The sequence below is a fragment of the Poecilia reticulata genome, linkage group LG13 (genome assembly GCF_000633615.1).
Source record: "Poecilia reticulata strain Guanapo linkage group LG13, Guppy_female_1.0+MT, whole genome shotgun sequence".
NCBI lineage: Eukaryota > Metazoa > Chordata > Actinopteri > Cyprinodontiformes > Poeciliidae > Poecilia > Poecilia reticulata.
In genome coordinates this window covers 21893743-21912245 of record NC_024343.1, presented here as the reverse complement: position 1 = coordinate 21912245, position 18503 = coordinate 21893743, and the positions used below count along the sequence as shown (strand labels likewise).

At 40.5% G+C, this 18503-nt stretch overlaps 2 protein-coding genes across 8 annotated transcripts in view; one reads left to right on the top strand and one right to left on the bottom strand.

Moving 5' to 3' along the window:
• The first annotated feature begins 315 nt into the window (after positions 1-315).
• LOC103474801 (cell division protein ZipA) lies at positions 316-2767 on the top strand. Of its 2 annotated transcripts, XM_008426039.2 has the most exons (5): positions 316-625; positions 1097-1438; positions 1542-1775; positions 1887-1915; positions 2023-2767. In XM_008426039.2, exons 1-5 carry the CDS (start codon positions 574-576, stop codon positions 2119-2121), a joined length of 756 nt encoding a protein of 251 aa, XP_008424261.1. In that variant the 5' UTR covers positions 316-573; the 3' UTR covers positions 2122-2767. The 2 variants fall into 2 exon arrangements, with proteins under 2 accessions (XP_008424261.1, XP_017163663.1); XM_017308174.1 differs by lacking the exon at positions 1097-1438.
• A 1141-nt stretch (positions 2768-3908) lies between these two features.
• Positions 3909-18503, bottom strand: part of rap1gap2a (RAP1 GTPase activating protein 2a) — an 80482-nt gene continuing 65887 nt past the window's right edge. For 4 of the 6 annotated variants that reach the window (XM_008426028.2, XM_008426033.2, XM_008426036.2 and 1 more), the window contains 20 exons: positions 18223-18255; positions 17512-17544; positions 16788-17009; positions 16578-16681; positions 15503-15581; positions 14419-14472; positions 13715-13798; positions 13514-13614; positions 12279-12408; positions 11894-12049; positions 10560-10631; positions 9532-9618; positions 9273-9413; positions 8205-8354; positions 7763-7875; positions 7349-7447; positions 7077-7206; positions 6191-6293; positions 6030-6103; positions 3909-5838 (listed from right to left, as the gene is read on the bottom strand). In XM_008426028.2, the coding sequence (XP_008424250.1) occupies positions 5830-5838; positions 6030-6103; positions 6191-6293; positions 7077-7206; positions 7349-7447; positions 7763-7875; positions 8205-8354; positions 9273-9413; positions 9532-9618; positions 10560-10631; positions 11894-12049; positions 12279-12408; positions 13514-13614; positions 13715-13798; positions 14419-14472; positions 15503-15581; positions 16578-16681; positions 16788-17009; positions 17512-17544; positions 18223-18255 (1974 nt within the window). In that variant the 3' untranslated portion in view covers positions 3909-5829. The remainder of the gene's footprint in view (positions 5839-6029; positions 6104-6190; positions 6294-7076; positions 7207-7348; positions 7448-7762; positions 7876-8204; positions 8355-9272; positions 9414-9531; positions 9619-10559; positions 10632-11893; positions 12050-12278; positions 12409-13513; positions 13615-13714; positions 13799-14418; positions 14473-15502; positions 15582-16577; positions 16682-16787; positions 17010-17511; positions 17545-18222; positions 18256-18503) is intronic. The other 2 variants (XM_008426027.2, XM_008426035.2) reach the window with 1 other exon arrangement.

Here is an 18503-nt window from a genome sequence, read left to right as displayed (position 1 = left end):
ATGATCTGCATGGAGTTATTGTATGTAAAAGCTAAAGTTGCTTTCATAAATCAACCATCTGTTAATATGTTTTTCAAAAATGTCAAAAAACAAAACAACTCAAATAAGCCACAAGAGCTACTGTAAATGCAAAGCAGAACAAATGAGTTTCTGAGGTCTTTCATAAGACTGGAGTTTACACTTCCTCGAAATGAGCCCCATTTCCTGCTTGAAAGTCAGTAATCCTGCTGTTGAAGCCAGTGCCTTCCCTTAAATCAAATCCTAATGTGTGTGTGTTTGTGAAGGGGCTGGATTCATGGGCCACTTCCTTCCTCTGACTCCCCCTAAAGGAAAAAAAAAAAAAAAAGCAGCAAGAAAAGCGAAAACCGAAAATGATCCCCTGACAGTCACAGAAATAGGAAAGGCTAAGAGAAAGGCTGAAAATGGTTAGAATAAACAGGTTATGTTAAGTTAAAAGAGTGCGAGATTGTCCGACTATTTCAGCGAGCCAAAACATGGAGACTTGATCTTTACAAGGGAACTGAGATTTTGTGCTGACTGAACAACAGCATTTTTTTTTTTTTTTTACCAGACATGTATGCGTTTATCTTGCGTGTGATCAGCTGTCTGTGTATCTTTCAGGGAGGTAAGAACATGTTTCAACTCAGCCTCGTCTGAAAACTTGCATGCTGTCTTGTCACATTTCGAGCTACGTTTTGTGTTTGTTTAGATTTTATTGAGGAAGCTGTAAGAAATAAAACAGCAGTTTTCCAAAGTAATGGTTGGTCTCTTTTGCAGTTGTATAATTTGACTCAGATGAGTACATACTGTTCATAAAGCCATGATAAGTCAAAGTAAAGTTTTACTCTCATGTCACTTGAACTTGATCTTTTTCCACATTATTTAACAACTTAGGTGTACTCTTTTTAAATGAAAAATTCTGACTTTTTGAGGTTATTCTTTGTTAAATTATGAATTCATTTTAAGGCTATTTGTGGTTTTTGGAATATTAAACATATAGAAACCAACTGCATGAGTAAAGTGAGTGACTGCTGTCAATTCATATTTTTCAAACAAAATGCTCTTTATTAATCTAACTGAATGCTCTGTCGTTTAGGTGTTTTTTCTGAAGAATGCAGTCAGGGTGTACACGGAAAACGTGAGACATTCTTCGTGCCTGCGGGGGGCAGCTTGTCTCTGCCCTGTGTGGTTCAGCACTGTGGAGGCAACTGGACAGGCAACTGGTTGAAGTTGTGGGAAAATCTCACAACTTCAACCACTGTTGAAAACAGTGCAAGGCACCATATCACCATTGCCCCAGTCAGTGCCAATCGAAGCGAACTACATTTAAAGATTTTGAGTGTTAGACAGTCAGATGAAGGGTTTTACACATGCAGTGTGAAATGGAGTGATGGAAGCCAGGCTGTAAGCCATTGGAAGCAAGTGAATGTCACAAAAGGTATATCTGCTCTTTTACATGTGCTAATCAAACATGGATCATGCATATTTTAGTCATTAGTGTTTGTGTGTTGTTGTTCTTCTCCGTCATCCCCGACATGCAGGTGTTGCCTCGCAGAGAAAACTCTTACATAGGATTCTGGTCTGCACTGGCGCCTTTCTTTGTCTTCCTGTCATTTTGGGATTGGCTCGCTGCCTGAGTTCAGAGGTTAAGCAACAGCCACATCCCAGGAAAGAGGTCTTACATGCAAATGGACATAGAGATAGATCACATCAGCCTCCACAGCCTCCGCCCCGACGCCCAGTACCAAAGAAACGCACTGCTCCTCCTCACAAAGGTATCTAACAATTCTAACTTCAGCAGTCGAAAGCATAGAGGGAAGAAATTAACGTAAATGTAATGTTAATGATGTCAGAGCTAAACTTTTATTTTGATCGAACTTTTTCAGCTCCCTCACCGTCCCAGCAAAAGCCAGAGGTAGGGGAAAGTATTGCCTTTGTAATGTTCGGTGCCACAAGTTTGTCTGCAGCGTATTTGATCTTGTAGAAGTTTCACATAGTTTTATTTCATCTTATATGTTACAGTTGCTGTACGCAGACATTTCTCAAGATGCCCTGAGGAATCAAAAGGCTCAGAGAGAGCCAGCTCAACCCACCGTCTACTCATCTGTCAGATTTTCCTGACAAGCAGAAGACGGAGATATGGAGCAGTCGGGTCCAAATGTCTGTGGTATATCCCATTTATTTTGGCCTTCATCTATTTTTCCAGTTCTTGTGCTGTAGCGGAACGATCATATTGGACACAACTTCAGTGATTCAATGTCTTTGAGCCATCACCAAGGTCCTGGCATCATTCTGGTTGGATGCAAAACTTTCCATTAGAGGTGAAAACGTGTTTAAATGAGATGGGTTTTCTTGCACTGACCCAACTTTTTAGTCATATCATAAGGGGTATTCAAGAAGCTCAGTTTCAGCCTGCTTTGTACATTACAAAAGCAGTTTGGTTGGGTCTTTAGGATTATTGTCCTACCATAACTAATGTGCACAGGTTTCAACTGTCCAGCTGTCGATTTGAGGTAAAGTTGAATAACCTCGAGGTAGTTTTTAATTTTTATTAATTCCATTCAGCTTAGTTTTATTTATAGAGTGCTGATTCATACTGAATGAATCATCCTGAGGCATTTTTATCCAAAATGAACATTTACTTTATTCTAGTGATCAAGCAGTACGTTAAGCTCAGTTAATTATTCTAAGTAGTTTAAAAAGTTTCAATCTAAGGCAGTGGTTCTTAACCTTTTTTGAGGTACCGAACCCAACAGATTCATATGCGCATTCACTGAACCCTTCTTTCGTGATAAATAAAATTATTATTTTTTTCAAATTCAAGAAATTTCTTTAAGAAGATCACTAAGTCTTCTTAAAAGGTAGCATCTCTGAGAACAGTTCTTCAAAATATAGTCAGTGTTTTCAGCACAGTTGAGCTGACTGTCTAGGAACGACCCAAGGTATTTAAAATTTGCCACAGTTTCAACAGGTTGGCCATCGAGAGAAACTGGAACCACTTTAAGGTCTTGTTTAGATCATTTAATTAGCAATTATATTAGTTGTGTTACCACCCCCACTCCACTAGAGGCAGTAGCAAACCCGAAAAGATGCGACTAAGGAGAGTGGCGCTCCTTCAATCAGTGCTCCTCCGCAGCACTGATTGGCTAAGCAATCTAACGTGATCCTCTGCAGCAAGTGATGGCAAAGCGGGGCGCGTCATCACGACTTTACACAAGTGTGTCTTTACCTCAGCGGCAGAGGCTCCGCCGAACCCCTGGGGTTCGATCGAACCCAGGTTAAGAACCACTGATCTAAGGAAACCGAGCAGATTGCATTGAGTCATCAGTTTAAAACGTTCACTCCTCCTGGAGGGGCTGGCACTGAGTCGTTGACGTTACAGCAATCCCTCCTACAGAGGATGCACATAGTAGCATGTAGCAGAACCTGGGTCAGTACAAGCAGCCATCAGCCTCGACCGACTGGGGGTTCGACAGAGCAGAATGCACAAGAAGAAACAGATGAAATGATGTCGGCTTATTTTTTATATTCATTATTTCATCTTAATCAACTTTTCACAGTCTACAATGTATGAGAAAAAGACTGCCACCCCCATTATTGAGGCCTGGTATGGCATCGTTAGGCTTAAAGCCCCCACTATGACTGATCTGAATGTTCATCTTGGCATTATGTTCAAATATTCAGTGTGTGTTGATGTTGAACTTGTTTTTCTGTGAATAGTGACGCTGGTGTCTTTTTGGTAGAGTCTTGGTTATTCCTGAGTTGTTATTGAAAATCCTAACCAACTGATTTTCATCTGAGGGTGAAAGTTTGAGTTTGATCTACTTCCTAAAATTAATAAAGTGTATTTTATAAATTATGTGCATTGTGTGGACACCTTGCAAATAGTAAAAAAAAACAAACACATGTGGCACAAAATACAACATTTTATTGTAGAATAAATTCTCAGTGGCACATTACATAACCAAATATACATATACGTTATTTAGACATCTCTTAAATTAATATATTTTCTTTTTATAATTTTACTTTAATTAATTAGCATATTCTGCAGTGATTTGTTTGTACATGACATCAATGCAAAAGAAGTTACTATAATAAATTAAGCATGTCGACAGAGAAAAATGGCTGCAGGACATTTTTTGGGCAATACCGCTACAAACAAAATGATAAACAGAACTTCCTGTTCCTTCTGTCCCTACTCTCCTTGCACGAGGTAATTGGTGGCCTATCCCATTTCAAAATGATGCGCTAGTCTAGGTATATGAAAACGTACATTTCAAGTAACTTCATCCAGAGCAACTTCCCAAGACGTTAAAACTCAATAAACGAGGACATTTGCAATGCGTGTGAACTTTGAAACTTCAGTTTGCTAAGCCGTCTTCAATTTCACCAACAGCTTCCTGTGCAGTAAAACACGATATTCATTGCTTTCTAGTTTGGTCAGACTAAAAACACAGAAGTCAATGTTGAAGTCTAATGCTAATGTTAATATGTCGACAGCCAGCTGACAATCACAGAAGATTCACGGCCCTGTTGTGCTTGAGAGGAACTATCATTGCAAATTAAAGAGTTTGAAACCATAGCTACCATGGCATTAAACGCAAATGACAAGACTGTAATTCACATTAAGAGTAACTTCTATGAAAGGTGGTTCAAAGGCCTGGTGGAGCATATTTTTCAAGTCGTCTTCATTGATTCCCTCACTGGCAAACTTCCTTGCTAAAAAAAACAAAAACAAACAAGCACCATAGAGCATGTGTGCTGATACACCGAGCTAGCAAGCTTCAATGGGAGGTACACAGAGGTGAAATGTTTTTCAGTAAGTGCAACGTCTTTTTTGTCCCCTTCAGAAAATGTGGGTGTAGTTTGGCTTCCCACAAGCTGTGCCGTAGCCAGATCCAGGAACTTCTCATCCTCTCACACGGTGAGGGATTGAACGCACAAGCAGAGAGAAAAAGGGCTTTGGAGAGTTTGTAAGGCGCAGCTTGTGGCTAAAATAAGCTTGTGGCTAAAATGTGCTGGCAGTGTCTCCTACTGTGTCTAATCAGGGTGTTGTGGGTCACCCCTACAGATGTAGAAATGTTCTGCTTGGGAGACATCTTTAGAGTGCTGTGGACACAATGCAACGGGCACCAAGGTTACAAAAGCGTCTCAAAAACTCATAGCTGTCCTCTAAAAAAGCGTTAATATTCATAACGAAGAAGTTCAGGCTCCACAGTTCCACAAGGCTTTGCTACTGTAAGTAGACTATACATTAGGTCTTTGTGAATATGGGAGAGCCTCTGCTCACAGTTTCTTTTCTCAAAGCAAAAGAGGAACTGCCTGCAGACGTACCATTGAAGGGTAAAGGTAAAAGGGACATCCGGCGGTCTGTCGTTGGTTCCACAGAGTGCTCAACAGTTGGCTGGATGAGGACTAACAGTTCGGCCATAAACTTGTACACTTGTATGAAAGATGATGTCTAAGAAAAAGCTGAGGCGCCGTCTACTGCCCGCCCTACACTCACAGTTTTACAGCCATGCCAAGACCTTCAAGTCATAGGAACAACAAGAGTTATGCTGCAGCTAGATTAAGCAGCTAATAGTTGCTTCAAAGACAGTGAACGTGTATGAGCTGCTTTTCTTCACTTACACTCACAGTTATATCAGTATGTCTATAGTGCGCAGGATCTCCCGTGCAGCTCTAGTCAGATTAGCCTTTTGCTTATGGTTCTTAGTAAAGGCTGTACAAATGTTTTTATTTTTCTGGTGATGTGATTTAGTCAGCTTCCTCAGAGTCACGCTGCTTCTTCACTGAGGAAGTCTGCTGCTTTTTCCTTCCACAAATCTACTCAGACTGAAAGAGAGAAAGGAGAGAAAAAAATCACTAAAAACAGCAGCTGCTTCTTCTTCTTCCATGCTGCTTTGTTATATTTTTCTATTTTGTTTTTGTTACTGAACATTTTCTGTTATGAAAATCTGATAATACACTCCAAACACTTGCCGATGAACACAACTGCTTTCGTTTGGGACCTATTTGAGACTTACAGCTGTGGATGAGTGGCTCATTTTGTCAAAGCGGAACTTCAAACTTGACCTGGGTGATGTTTTCCCTTTTCCATCTGCAGAATATAAGCACCAACAAAAAACTAGCAAAACCACTTCTTTTTAACCAGATCTCCTCTCACTAGATCAAATTTACAACTTACCTGTTGGACTGCGGCACATGATGACAGGCGTACTTGATCCCTGGCTGTCGATGCTCAGGGAGGGACTGAAGGCAGAGGTGGACGTGATGGACGGATGACTGACCTACAAGGGCGAAGCAAAAACATCACAATGCTGTGAAGGAAAAGGCACTGAACAATAGTGACTGAAAATAATCAATTATTTAAACTTTGCCCACTCTGACGGCAACGCATGGGTATGACAGCCACTAATAATTAATATTCTAACGTGTTTAACTTTACAGAAAATTGGAGAAAAAGGAGCATCTAAAGAGGGACTTGAAACATAAAAAAAATATCACATTATTCAACATGTGTATCATTACCCACATGCAACCCTTTTAAACAAAGCTGTATTCAGATTTGCTAAAGTGCTGATAAAATCTTATAAATTATAAAATCTTTTAAAGTGATCCAGACAAGATACATATCTTAATGTTCTAACCAAATGTAGCAAAGAAAATTCATCCTGTGCATTAAAAAGCTTGAATCTGCACCTCCTTCAACGCAATTTGTAACACTTGGTGCCTTAAATTACTCTTGACGATTCTAACCTCACAAGGTGCCATTTTTAAGCAGAACGTCTCACATAAAATTACTGCCACAATGACAAGAGGTGTCATTTGAACCAAGGAAGATGAGAAGATTTGCATCAATTCTAATTATAAGCTTGACATTTAATTCCCACTATTATGTACTTCTGAGCAATTATGGACTTTTTCCATCTTTAAAAGCTTTTTCGCCCCTCTTAGCCTCCCGATTTGTTACAAATGTGTATTTTTCATTTTAAAATGTTCCAATTTCTTTTTTTATATTAATTCCCCGAGTTTTCCACGTCAACCCTGGGTGAAATAAATGTTCTACCCACCGTCTCCAGCTCCTCCAGAGCTTCTGTTTCCCCCGTGGTGCTGCTGAAGCTGCTGGTGCTAGACGAAGAGCGAGAGATGTTGGGCCTGCAGCTGCTGCCGCTGCTGCATTCCTTGTGCTTCATGAAAGGCCTGTTGATGGATGAGCAACAAACGACCAAGCACGTGGTTAAGATAACACTCTTTAAATGTGCCATAGTTAACCCTAGAACATTTGTATTTTTATATATTTTCAAAAAATTAAAAATAAATAAAGTTTTAGCTTCCAGATGACCTTTCTTTGTTGGGGCAGATCTCAGGTGAGCTGGGATTGGATGATGTCTCTGACCTCACTTCTTGGGAATGCGGGCAGATCTCTGCTGGTTTATGATCACTGCAGACAAACCACGATCACACAGCTTGAACCTTTACACATTTTGTCACAATGCCACCACAAAATGTATGAATGTTTATGTTTTTTTTTTAAAGAATTTATGCAATCTCCCAGCAAAAATTGTGCATAATTGGGAAGGAGAAGACAAAAGAGAGACATGTTTTTGGAATGTAATCAAATACAATTTCAAAAACAGACCTGCATTTGTATACAACCCATATCCAACAATTTTAACATTTTTCATTGGCAAAAAAAAAACAGGAAATGGAGAGATTAAAAATGTAGTGACCTGCATTTTTAATCTCTCCAACTGACCTGCGTGTGTGTTTGTCTGATGGAGCGTCTGTGCTGGAGTGGAGACGTGGGAAGAGGCCTGAGCGCCGTTTCACTGGGCTCTTTAAAGGAGATTTGGCTGACAGAACAGGAGGCTGGAGATCACAGATGATAAATTAAGACCTTACTTAAAAAAAAAAAAAAAAGGAAAAAAAAAAAGCTTCACCACCACTCTAAATAAAAATGCTGTAAAGGCATAATTTGATCTAGCTAACTGACTGTAAGTGGTCCAACAACAGAACTAATATCTAATGAATCTTTACATGGAAACTAACACATGAAAACTCTAACACAATCACAGTCTGGCAATCAAAGTTCTGCAGGTTTTCACAAGGAAGCGAACGAAGAAAGAAAGCTCTGTTAGCCACACGGTAACAGTTAGATCTTGTTCTTCTCTCTCAGTCTTTATTATTAGTTCACTTACAGTGAAGGTGCTCTTTGTGCATTCACTGGTGCTTTGTGGCAATCCCCCGCCACTGAGGCTGGCAGGGACCCCACCTGCCACCCCGGGGCTCCGGTGACGATGAGAACCCACCACGGTCTCCATGGAGTGGCTCCTGACGCGCATGGCCCTCTGATATGCAAACAAGGAGTGGATCAGAGAAGAGTAGTGAGGAACAAACTGATGCAGATTGGTAGACAAAAGGTTGTTGCAAGGGAACGAAGTGGAGGGACAGAATGAGAAGGGAAAAAAGTTTTATTATTTTAAGAAATTATACGTGTATTTACAAATTATGTCCACCAGAGGGCAACATTCTCAATGGAAGACGTAATAAGCGGCACAGTTGGAAATGTGGGTTTCACTTTTTTGTTGATTTCATATTTTCATATCTAGTCCTGAAATATTAACATGAGAACATCAAAACCTCATATTCTTAGAAAGCATGAACAACTACAACTCAAACAATACAACAATCTTTGTTTATTGTTAAATTATAATCTTCTCATTCATTTACAGTAATACAGACAGGTAATAAACTGCCAGAGCAACGAGAGCAATGAGAATAGCCCCTCCTGGGACTGTCTGCACAAACTGCAAAGCAGCAGATATCCACAATCCCTGCAAAAAAAAAAAAAAAGTAAGAGAGCCAAATCATCACCACGTTCACACATTTTGTCATCGCCACATCTAACTGGTCCCATCAACCTCAGCTAATCTACACATGCGAACAAAAGAAAATGGAAGCAAAAAAAGGGTAGTGAGTGGAAAGAGAAAGAAAAATACAAGCATGAACACTTCGGGGTGTTACATTCACACTCGGATGTAAGCGCGTCTTCTCAGTCGCGACTGCACATTCTCTATATGGAGTTTAAGTCTTTGAGGACTGTGAAAACGAGGCACCCATTGTGATAACAGTGGTTTCGCACCTTAAGCCGTCCTGCAGACCCGTGACATTTATCTGACCTGGCGGTGTAATGACGGTGATCAAATAAATGTCACAGAGCTGAGAAAAGATTGCCTGATGTACTTTTGTCTGGGTTTTATGTTCACCTTGAACGATTCGAGCAGACCCCCATGTCCGCCGTTCTCCAGCTTATCCTCCTCCCCCATCTGCCCGAGTCCCAGCACCGCCTGGCTCTGTCTGTGCAGCTCGTCGTGCAGGTTGTCCAGCAGGGCGGCTCGTGTGCGTCCCTGCAGTGGGGTCAGCCGCACACAAAGGCCGTTTAGGAAAAGGGTCTGCAGCTGCTGGATGAAGCTGAAAAGTAATTGAAGGGTGGGCTGTGGGGTTGGAGTGTGTGGCGTGCGTCACCTCCAGTTTGGCAAATTTGTCAGATTTGTAGCAGGCGTTCTCGGCATTGATCAGCTTTGTTAGCAGGAATTCTCGGAACTCGGGACCCTGATTGTGAAGATGTGGGGAAAAAAAAAACCAAAAGAGACGAGGTAATAAAAAAAAAAATGTCTTAGTTTTTTATCAAGTTTCTCAATCTTAATAACTTTTTCTTAAATGCAATGTCATTTTAGTGAGAATAGTAGGACATACAACTAGTCTTTATACAAAGCAAGCAGCAAATTAAAGTTAAAATAAATTACCAATTAGATGAAAAAACCCCACAATAAACATTTAATTTGTTTTACAATTCAGTTGGAATGACAGCAGTAGACGTATACAAACACCAAATAGGAAAACTACACACACACGCCACAATACCACATAACCCAAAAAAGAAGAACATGCATAAAAACATTTTTTGGTATTGACTAATTTCAAAGTTCATTTTCTTATAGCTATAGTTTTGGACCATATTTCTAGTAGCTACACAATTTTATCCTCACAGTACACTGGAATTTGCTCTGTTATTCATACATGAACTATATCGTTGTGTATTAATAAACAAAATACGTTTTTTTTTTAAATTACATATTTGATTGATTTCTTTTCTAAATGCCCATCATTCTGAGGAGCTTCTAACTTAGTTTACCCAGCAGAAATGCCCCCGGATTCACCACTGTGAGGTCACCCTCAGCCTTTTGTGGGTAATGAACCAAGTACCCACAACAGGCTCTACTCTACAGTCACCATGAAGGCCCGCAGAGCTGCTGGCTAGTATTCCCTTTTTATTATTATGTTTTCTGGTTTTCAAACAGAGCACTTTAATGGCACCCTAGAGGTTGGAAATATTGAAGAATGCATGACAAGACAAGCAAGACAAAATGTCTGAAGCAACTAATATTTATAACTTTCTGCATGTCTTAAGGTTTTGTTGAAGTGAAAATACTGAATGCTATTAAATAGCAGGTTAATTTATTCCACAAAGAAAGTTCAACCCTTTCCCTCACCTTCTTGAAGACGGCCGGGTTTGGGAGCGGAGGCCCAAAAGGAGGAACATCTTCTCTTGCTGTAACAGACACCTGATGACACAAAGTCACAGCGGTCACTCAGACAAGCAGAGTATTGCATCACTGACTGATGACAGAATACAAAATATAATCCTGGAGAAGAAAACTAAACACATTCTAGACTCATTTAGAACATTTAAGGTGAAAAATGGCAACCAGTTGCTTTGGTTTTGATCAACAAAGCCCCTGATGATCCTCAGCAAGCTCAACAAACTCCATGGAGAACACAAGTGTTGGCGCAACACCAGGGAGGAAAGACATGAGCAACAACCTTACAGCAATTGTGGCTAGTCAGGGTTAATGGTTGCCTCCTCTGTAGCAGACAGTCTGTGCTGTATGCAGTCGGCAAGTTAAATGTCAGCTTTTATCTCAATGAGAAAAAAGATCAAGGTGTCTCCTCTCTAACAAAAATATTAAAGAACCACTCCTGGTTTCAAAGTGGAACTGCAAAATGCTTGGAAACAAAATCATTTGCACACACGGGTTCACATTATATTTAATGTACACCCCACATAAAGCATATTACCACAAACACCCCAGAATAACTACCAAGCACAGTAATGGGGGGGGGGGGGGGCGACGGTTTGGACTTTCTTTGCAACCAGGCAGCTTACAAACGCCGGGCTCACTTGTAAACTCAAGTTGTAATGCTGTTTTACAAGTGGGTGGTGTTTATTTAAATGTGTTTGACTGGAGAAATGTTGGGTGTGTAGGTCCTGAACACTTTAGTGAGCTTCACCCTTCTGTTGTTTGATTAACAAGCTCGTAATGCGACTCTCCAGTGATTCTGGTGAACGCGTTTCGGGTTGCTCAGAATGGCTCTTAACGATGTGTTCACTTCTGATTCTGAAGAAGACAAACGTGGCGTTGGCACATTTGTTTTTTTTAAGTTTGCATAATTAAAGATGAAACTAATAAGTGATGTCCAGCTCTGTGCTGCATCTTCTAATTAGATGCCTGTCGGATGAGGTTGCTGTAAAGTCAACGCTAACTGAAACTTGGCTAACAACGGGTCCAAGGCAAACAAGAGAACTGATAGTACTGATTCAATGCTGTAAAGAAGAAGCAATTCAGCCACGAGTGCAAGAAAATGGAAAAGTCAGACAGAACGCCACTATTGAAAGTAGTTGCTGCTAAATTTGATTCTACAAACTCTTGAATGATGTGCGTCTTTTTCCGAGATGGCAGCGTTCTCCCTGCTATATGGAAACCAGTCTATTATAGTATATTAGCTCTCTGTTATACTGATTTGCACTGAAAGGTGTGCATCGTACCTTATAGGTGGTGTGATCTGTACAGGGGTTCTCGACCTGCACCAGAACATAGGCGTGCAGAAAGTTGGAGGCGATCATGTCTGGGACAAACGGCGTGGACTCTTCCTGGAAGACCGCGGCCACAATATCGTTTCCAATGTGTCTTTTCCTTTGGAGCTGCAGAGGAGAAAAAGCCGGTAGAAAGTCGCTGTTTGCCCCACACTTTAATTAGGAAGACTTCTCAGGAAGTTACATTTTTTCATCCGTTTTCGTATTTTTATTAGAACAAGCAATTATATTGCCGGTAACCAGACCTGACCAGTTTTGCTGCCGACTCAAAACATCTATACTTAGCTGTTAAATCCACAAAGTAGCCAGAATTAAAGAAAGTATTCCAGCCTGGTACCTGCTGCACGTCACCCTCGGTGAAGGGAAGCTTAGTCGATACATGGAACATAATCTCTCTGTGTCTGAAGACGGTGTAGACGGATTCAGATCCCGTCTGTCCATGAGACACGTCCAGCCCGCCGCGGAACCTGGAACATCATCAAAACCGATGTTTTACGTTGTGCCCAACATCCAGCCATATCTCTATCTTCATAAATTGTGTCCCTGAATAAAGGGATCATTCAGGATTTTTGAAGTCATTTAAAGTAGTTAATCATTTTTGCATAAATCCAGATATGTTGCGTGAAGACAAATATGGACATCTTCCACTTCAAAAAGCTCACAGGGGTGTTAATATGTAAAAGCTATTTTATGAACTTTGAAGCTGGCGTCACATTTACATGTGATTTACACTGAAAATGGACGGAAGGTGTTTAGTGACGAAAATGTTTTTCCTCTTTCAAACATGGACAGAAAAAGTAACGTAAAGTTAACGTAATCAGATCAAATACTTAAAAGACAAGAGATTTCATATCAAATAAAAAAAACAGAGGTTAGTTTTACCTCCAGATTTTACCTTATTTTTTTTGCACTTCTTTTCATTTGTATCAGGTGGTCACTCTGAATGGCAGCTGCTTTTTAAGGTCTTGTAACCCAACGGGACCATTTCAAACACGGCAGAGTTGTTTCAGTGCCTAAAGATGTCCGATCTGGTCTCTGCCCCTCTCAAGTTAAACAATATTTTCTGCCCGTGGCACAAGCTAATCTGGATTCACAGTAAATGAGAGCGTCATCTACTGCAGGTAAGATTTTAACTATTTGTAACATTTCAGCAGAACCGTGCTTCAAGCATACTGAGGTTTCCTTTTAATGAGCTGTCAGAAGTGACTGTTTAATATGCCGGCCTTTTTTCTCCCCAACCCCGAAGCTTTAAAGTGGAAAGTGTGAGAGTATACTGACGCACAGGAAGAAAATAATTTAAAAAAGGATCTAAAGCTCTGATTACATGTCCATGTGGCACTTTTCCCCCCCTCAGATCTGTTTCACTAAGCACTTTTGCCCGTTTGCATGCTGAGTCTGAAGCAGCAGGACAAGGTTACAGTAATTAAACCCCGCTCTCAACTTCCCTTAAAATGCACTCCTGCGTTTTTCCTTTCAATCCCCATTTGGCCTTTTCTCTTTCTCCCGCTTATTTGTTACAATCGTGTCAGTTTTTGTTTTCTCCTCCTGTTGAGTTGCACTGTTTAAAATTACCCTTTAAAATCCTGGAGCTCAATGTTGTCTCCTAAGATGCTCAGGAACTCCTTGAAAGCGGGCGTCTCCTCGTTGTTTCCAAATAACTCTTCCTCTGACGTCTGAGTGGATTTCACACCAAACAGAAGGAGGAAAGAACACAAAGCCATTTATATTTAGACAGGTGAGTGGTGAGCGGCTGTATAAGGAAAAACTGCTCACCTGTCCAAATTTCTGGTAGATGACCCCGAATTTGAACGTGTTGTTCACCTCGTGTTCGTCATACGCCACTATCAGCTGGGACCCCTGTACAAGGATTAATGTATGGTTTTTCCTCTCAACTTATTACACAATCTTTGCTCGTCAAAGCCATTAGGAAAGCATGTTTTCTTCTGCTCCAACGGGCAGCTTTATCGGGTCCGTATTACATAAGGGCCAATATGTGACAAAATGTAGTGGCCCCCAGTGACGGCGGTGGTCCTAAAGTCTTGCATATGGAGACACAGATGGCTTATTTTCCTTCCCTGAGGCACAGGCTGAAAGCGCACTCCATCACTAGGCGCACAGTAGGAGCAGCAAATTCATCACATCAAGCTTAGAAAGTTGTCCTGTGATCAGTTGTTACTTTAACAGGGAGGACGATTACTATCAGTTGAGAAATATGTAACAGAGCAGGATATATTTTTGGTGAAGCAGTCAAAAAGTACCGACTTTGACTGCTTTATTACAAAAGAGTGGGTGTGGATAAGGAAACAAGCTGGCAGACATAATTAAAGATAACAATGCATCGTACAAACATTTACATAAAAGGCCTGCAGACATGTCAAGAAATTATTTAAAACATTTCAAAATTGGACAAGCGTTTAATGGAGGTGAAAGCTGCAATCAGGAAGAGGTCACAACGTGGGAGCTGAGTGTGAACTCACCCGCGGGTAGAGAACTGGGCTGAACCTCAGTCCTGGGGCGTCGTCACACAGCAGCTGAAACAAAGACAGATCTCTGAAACTCACAAACGTTGCGCTGCCTGTACGGCATCTGCTCTCTGATCTGACTGCTAGTGTGGGCCAGACAGTTTATACAGGTTTTACAGTTTTACTTACACAGAGGTGGATTTGATGTTTAAAAGAAAACTAAGTGGATAACTGGCTTTATGTTTAACTTAAAAACATTGATGCCATTAACTTCTAAATTCTTATTTTCTTTGTCTTAAACAGATTTTAAGTTTTTGTACTCCTCCTTTATTTATGTTCCTTATTTATGACAGACACTTTGATCTTTTAACCATTTTCCTCTCGTTTTATATTTATTGATTGCGCTATATTTTATTGTAGAGAAGGATGCTTTGTTAAAATCTAAAAATATACTGTAGAACCTGGAGCATCCTCTTTATTAGACTGTGAAAACATGTGAATATCTTAAGTCAGAGGCCTCTTCAGGTCTCCTGTGATACAGACTGCTACAGGAAACTCATTACTACCCAGCTCAAAACCCTCTAGAAAGACGGTTCACTGATTGGAGATACTATTAGTTAGTGAGTGAATAGTACTCAGTTCCTCATCCCCAGTAATTGTCTATTTGTCTCACAATTTGCTGTATCATTTTTCAATCAGACTAATTTACATAGTGTGACAATTTTAGTTTGTGTTGTGCCCCTGTGTGTTTTAAAGCATGCAAAGCACTAAGTTACACTCATAGGATTAAAATGTTCTGCTAATAAAGTAGAATTTATTTATTTATTTAATTGATACAAAATTTGAGAAATCATGAGGTTTGTTTTTAGTATTTTTTTTAATCTTATATTGATCTTGTTAATAATGTCACATTTTCCAACAGTGTTGTGCGTTTTCTAAATGAAAAAGATTTCAGTGTGCAGAGACTAGAAGGACTAAATTATGAAATGTTAGGAAAACAAGACAGTAGCAACTATATGTAACACACAATATGTGTGTTAAATACTTTTGATTCTGTTTTTAATAACAATAATGTGAATAACAGAAAAAAGTTGTTTACCTTTGCAATCTGAGGCACACTGGGCAGCTGACTGATGCCAGCTAAAGAGATTCTGTCATGAACTGTTTTGGTCCGAGATCTACAAAAAAACAACAACAAAAAACAGAGGGCTGGTCAACAATGAGTTCAATTTTAGTCATGTTTGAAAAGCTGAAGTTTTAGACTGAATTCGGATGCAGTTTCTCTGATGTGTATAAATAATCTTAACAAGTTGAAAGGATGACTGACACCAAATCTATAGTAAATATAATATGAAAACTGTCACTCGAAGCTGCCGCTAGAAGATTAACACCTGTCAAAACAAATACAGAGACCAAGCAAAGTATAAAAATAAAGTACATATTTTCCTGTGCTGTTGAAAATGACACCGACTGTGTCAATGGCACAGAGAAGCTGAGATTTACAGAGACACAAATCGAATCAAATGACAGCCGCCAATAACAGCGTCATTTTTTCTCTCTCAGTAGTTCTGTGTTCCTGTTTGGCTTATCGGATTCAGAGAAGTTTGATGGTGATTCAGAGAAACAGAATTTATCTAATAAGACAAGAAACATTGTCCTTTAGCAGGCTCACTGACCATTTTTTAAAATCTTTTTTTAGATTCTGCTTCCATTTGTTTCTCCAGAAAAAAACTCTACGACGTGGAATGTATACAATTTGTAACGCTGACTCTTGCATGACAATTTAAACAAATTAGGAAATTTGCAAGTGATGAAAGTCTGACGTGCTACCGCTTACATTTAAAAAGATAAATCGCAATAGGTTAATGGAAGGTCTGAACTTTAAAGAAACAAAAAATAATAGAGATCAAACAGTACAGTTGAAGATTTTGCAAAAGCTGTCAAATTATGTCTGGGGCACATTATGGTACTGAAGATTCAAAAACATGCAACCAAGCCTATCGTTAATGTTTGCACTTTTGCTTTGAGTGATGACTTGGTTTATTGGATAAAAGCCCCTATCTTTGCTCATCATAAGCAGATTCAGACAAGGATAAATGAGAAGAACTCAGAAAGTTACAGGTTTTTCTCTACATGTCAAATGAATGCAAAGCTAATCCTTCCCCTCAGAGTACCTGAGCATGATGCGCAGAAACTCCTGGCCCTGAGCCTCCTCGTGTTTCAGAGACATGATGAGGTTGCCTATGCTGCTGCCCGTGCAGTAGTAGTTCATGTGCTCCTGCAGGTATAAAAGTAGGAAGAGACATTTGAGGTCAAAGACAACAGCAGACTTGCCCCTCTAAACACACAGTGTTACTGACATTTATGCAAACACACACCCTAACCTTGCCAAGGAAGTGTTTGCGGTAGGCTCGAGCTGTGCTGTTACACTCCAGGCGGTAGCTACGCGCCCCGCCAGGGCTCATGCCCTCATCTCCATCCTCTTCCTCACAGAAACTGGACTCGGAGGAGGACGGGGTTCCTGCTGGTGCCTCTGCATCTTCGATCCAGTAACCCCCAAACTGGGGCAGGATCACCTGGGGGTATGGACCGCCTTTCTCCAGGACCTACGGCATTAATGTGGGGCAAGAAAAAAACAGAGGGAGGAAGTCAGAATGAGACGAAAGAAATACTTTAGTAACATGTAGCAAAAGCTAATCCCTGGTAAAACTATTCAGATCCCTTGAAGTTTTCCAAATTCTGACACATAAAAAAACCCCCCAAAAAAGCAAAAGTTAAAGCTTTTTAATTGGAGTTTATGAATGTTGGTCCGCTTTGTTTGAACCAACAAAGCGAAGTATGTTTTTATTTTTTTCTACGAAACAAAAAGCATTCAACCCTCTTTACTCTAACATCCCTAAATTAACCAATTGCCTTTAAACGTGCCCGTATTTGATTTCAGCTTAAATGCAGATGTTCTTTGTAAGAGCACATGAGTGCTTCTCAATCCACTGTACAGATTAGAAAAGCATAAAGCAGGTTTTGAATTCTGCATCTATGCTGCAAACCACCCCTGGCTGGGAGCTGCATATCAGCAAGGTGTAAATGTGTGTTTGGAAAATGACTCACATCTTCTATCCGTGGGTAGGGGATGTAGTCATCCTGTAAGAGAAGACATGAAGACTTTTATTTCTTAATAAAGAAGTGATTTATCTCGTGACCCTCACAGGTTTTAGCCACAACGGTGAGGTTGCAAGTGCAGCTGACAGGCACAAAGGATAATAATGCCAAAATGAACTTTTGGGAGATGATGCAACAAGCTGAAATAAACAATCATTAGCAAAAAAATAAAAATCAGTCAGGGGGTGTCGCCCCCTTAATGATGCCAGAGCTATTTTGATTCAACAACACCTGAGGTCAAGAGCTATTTAGTGCCTGTAGCAATCTGGCTCCAGCGTACGACCTCTAAACGCGATCAAACTCCGGTAGCCCCCCCCTGAGAATGCAGGGCTATACGGACAGACGGTCATTTATATTCTGCAGCAGCAGGAGCCAGGATACTGGCAGGCCACAGAGGATCAATTGACAGTTGGAGTTCATTCAGCTCGTAATCAATCGGATCAGAGGGGTATTGATTCTACATTTTAAAAAGCTCTGAGAAAAATCTGAAGAAATGCACACAGGGGAGTTCAGACAGATGAGCGAGGAACAATCATAGGGTAGCAGCAGGCACCACGAGGCAGAGGTGGAAAGCAGAAAATGGACGAATGGAGGTCATATCAGAACATAAACTAATGAGATCCACAGAGAAGACATGACCAAGCGTCCGGTCGGCCACACCTTCCATCTTTTGGTGTCTTCAGCTTTGGGGACCTTATTAGAGTCCGGTCGCAGCATGAGGGTGGAAAAACACAAAAGGTCAGGAAGAAAGTTCTTTGCATTTAAAAGGTGCCTGAAGCTCAATGTTCTTGTTTGCAGACCTCACTTTCTGTGTTGCCAGATGACAGCTGACTCATATTTGCTGATATGGACACTCACACACACACACACACATGCACACACACACGCACGCACGCACGCACGCACGCACACGCACACACACACACACACACACACACACA

Coding starts and splice junctions, on each gene's coding strand:
- LOC103474801 (XM_008426039.2), top strand. CDS start 574: ATGTATGCGTTTATCTTGCGTGTGATCAGCTGTCTGTGTATCTTTCAG. Junction 626..1,096: donor TCTGTGTATCTTTCAGGGAG/GTAAGAACATGT, acceptor TCTGTCGTTTAG/GTGTTTTTTCTGAAGAATGC. Junction 1,439..1,541: donor GCAAGTGAATGTCACAAAAG/GTATATCTGCTC, acceptor CCCGACATGCAG/GTGTTGCCTCGCAGAGAAAA.